The 3280-nt window shown below is 36.0% G+C and overlaps 1 protein-coding gene across 1 annotated transcript; it reads left to right on the forward strand.

Annotated features, from left to right (window-relative positions):
- Positions 1–621: 621 nt before the first annotated feature.
- LOC111275159 (polyubiquitin 11) lies at positions 622–1528 on the forward strand. Its single transcript, XM_022860322.2, has one exon. The coding sequence runs from the start codon at positions 698–700 to the stop codon at positions 1385–1387; it is 690 nt and encodes a 229-aa protein (XP_022716057.1). The 5' UTR covers positions 622–697; the 3' UTR covers positions 1388–1528.
- Positions 1529–3280: the final 1752 nt, after the last annotated feature.

A 3280-nucleotide genomic window follows, 5' to 3' on the forward strand; every position in this document is an offset into this window, starting at 1 on the left:
ACTGCACTTGTCAAGGCTAATTAAACTATTATTTATAGTAATATTTTGTAATAGTTGATGATTAAAAGAAAGAGGGTTTTGGAAACGGAAACTCTTTAAAATTATCGTATTGGGTAAAAATTTGATATATTAAACATTACTTAAAAATTTCTTTTTGGGACGGTTCAATGAATATGAGACGCAGTAAGAGCCTCACGTTTAAAAATTGATCCTTAAATTTGTTGGAAACAACTTTGCTCCACCGACTCACATTATTATAATCCTGAAATACCGCCCAAGTTGCAAATAAAAATAAAATCCCTGTGGGCCCAACGACAATGACTACCCCAGGCCCATTTAATTCCAACGGGACGGATTCCGTCAATAACGACGCTCCACCCTCCCTGTCCGTCCGTCATTCGTCCCATCAACCAAAGACGGTCAACTAACACCGTTAAACAAAAAGACTAACGGCAGTGAGCCCCACCGCTTTACCCTATCATTCTAGAATTCCTAATTCCTCTGCCCACTGAATAAACAATCGTTACCGTGTCAATTACGGCAAAAGCCACCTCAGTCTTACGCGTTAAAATTTCATTGGCTCGTCACTGCAGGAGTTTTCCTATAAATTAATCCCTCCAAACGCTTTCTTTTCGCATCCCAAACGATTTGATTTATTTGGTTTTATTCTCATCGATTTTCTCTTCAGGCGATCAAGATGCAGATCTTCGTCAAAACACTCACCGGTAAGACGATCACCCTCGAAGTGGAGAGTTCCGACACGATCGATAACGTGAAGGCGAAAATTCAAGACAAGGAAGGAATACCACCAGACCAGCAGCGTCTCATCTTCGCCGGAAAACAGCTCGAAGACGGCCGAACCTTGGCCGATTACAACATTCAAAAGGAGTCAACTCTCCACCTCGTCCTCCGTCTACGTGGCGGTATGCAAATCTTCGTCAAAACCCTAACTGGGAAAACAATAACCTTGGAAGTCGAAAGCTCTGACACAATCGACAACGTCAAGGCGAAGATCCAAGACAAAGAAGGAATTCCACCAGACCAGCAGAGGCTTATCTTTGCTGGGAAACAACTTGAGGATGGTCGAACTTTGGCTGATTATAACATCCAAAAAGAGTCGACCCTTCATCTGGTTTTGAGGCTTCGTGGTGGGATGCAGATTTTCGTCAAGACTTTGACCGGAAAGACGATTACTTTGGAGGTGGAGAGTTCGGATACCATCGATAATGTGAAGGCGAAGATTCAGGATAAGGAAGGGATTCCACCTGATCAGCAAAGGTTGATTTTTGCTGGGAAACAATTGGAAGACGGAAGGACTTTGGCTGATTACAATATTCAGAAGGAGTCCACTCTTCACCTTGTCTTGCGTCTGCGTGGTGGTTTTTAAAACTCTCCATGAGACTAGGTTTCTGGTTATATGTGAAGGATTGTGATGTCTGGCCCTGTTGAGGCCTTTCAAATAATTATTATTAGTCTATCTCTGTCTTTACTTTTATGTCATGGAATAAAATTTGCACTTTTACCGCTATTCTGTTGTCTTTGATTAATCTCAATTTTCCTTCTCAATTTGGATGTTTGTTCTTTTCCAAAAGAAGTTTGAGAGACATCTTTTCCATCTGAAATTTGAAGATTTTGAGAGAATCCTAGCAATTTCTATTAGTTTCTGATAGAATCGAAGATCAAATGGATAGACCATATGTTTGTTTATCTGTTCCTGCTCTGTTTCTCTTTTTCTTCAACATCCAACTACTGGACCCGTTCCAAAATCCAAACATCCCTTTCGTCTTTAACCTAAAATTTAGTTTGGCTGGTGGTGGGTTCTTGCTGATCAAACACCAGGAGAAGAATAAGAACCGAATTTCAAGTTGAGTTATATCAAAAAATGGTTCAAAGAAGAGTTTTTTTTTTTTTTTTTTTTTTTTTTTTCTAGTATTTGGACTCACTAGCCCCATGATGTATCTTGATTTCATTGTACAGCTATCCTATCTCCAATTCAGGAATTCAATATTCTCAAGGGATAATCTTAGCACTGCGTACCAGAGGAATCTTAATAGTTTGACATTGCCACATGCACACATCAGCTATTCAATCGTTTTCTTATACTTCATTTCATCCCTTATAAAATATTAAATCCTTTTTGCATTTTTCTCACCTCTTTTGATGGGTGGAGTGATTCTTCCTTCTCGGGTTGCTTTCTTCCTACCGTCCAAAATTGAATCACCAAATTTTAGCTACACGTAACTTCAGAGCTGGATATTGAGAATCCCAATCTGTATTAGGTAATAGGTCTGCATGTGGTCAAGAGAAACGTTTGTATGAACCATTTATTATTTTTTACATTATTTGTAAGAGTCATATGTTATTTTTTAATTATGTGACATGATACATGTCCAAACATATATTTTTTAAAAATAAATTATATGATTAATTAACATAATTAGGGTAGTAGGGGTAATTAATCATATTAATTGAGTTTAAAACTGAAAAAAAAAAATACTTATTTTCTTTTCTCTGAAAAATCTCTCTTACCAAAACACTTTTAGTTTTCGGATGAGCTGAATGTCCTATCTTTTCTCAACATTTACTCTCTTTCATCAAAACCCAAATTTATCTCTATATAAAAAACATATTTATCTCTCTTCCATTAAAGAATTTGTAAAATCGTCTGTACTTTCATCTAAGTCAGTCTTTCTTCTTACCTAAAACCTAGCCCGATTTCGAAAATGGGGGTTTTTTTTTTTTCTTTTTTTGAGGTAGAATGCAATGCTTCACCTAGAGTTTGTCTTACAACATCTGATCGGAACAACTTGAGCTGGGGTTTTTAAGAAAGGTGCAGAGGTGAGTTTCAGGAGATTAGATTTTATATATGGGTTTTTGGTATTTTAGTTGGTGGATTATTTTGAATATGATTGAAATAAAAGAAAATGTTTGAAGAGTATACTGCATAATTGAGAATGATTTGAATATGGGTTTTTCTTTTTGTTTTATTTTGATTTTGGGTTTGAATCAATTTCTTCAATTTCGAAAATGGGTTTATGAGTTCTGGGATTTTACATATGGGTTTCTGGAATTTTTGTTGGTGGATTTTGATCTTAATAATGATTCTGTTTCTGTTACTTTGAATTCGGTTTTGAATCAATTTCTTCTATTTTGAATATGGGTTTTAATCAGTTTTGAATTGATTTTTTTCTTCTAATTTTATATTTTTTAAATAAGAGAAAATGTCACTGAATATCCACTTCAACAATTTCTTAGCCATTTGTTACCCTTAACTTAGTTA

This window comes from Durio zibethinus, chromosome 26 (assembly GCF_047325235.1).
Source record: "Durio zibethinus cultivar Kanyao isolate XHJ-2024 chromosome 26, ASM4732523v1, whole genome shotgun sequence".
Lineage (NCBI taxonomy): Eukaryota > Viridiplantae > Streptophyta > Magnoliopsida > Malvales > Malvaceae > Durio > Durio zibethinus.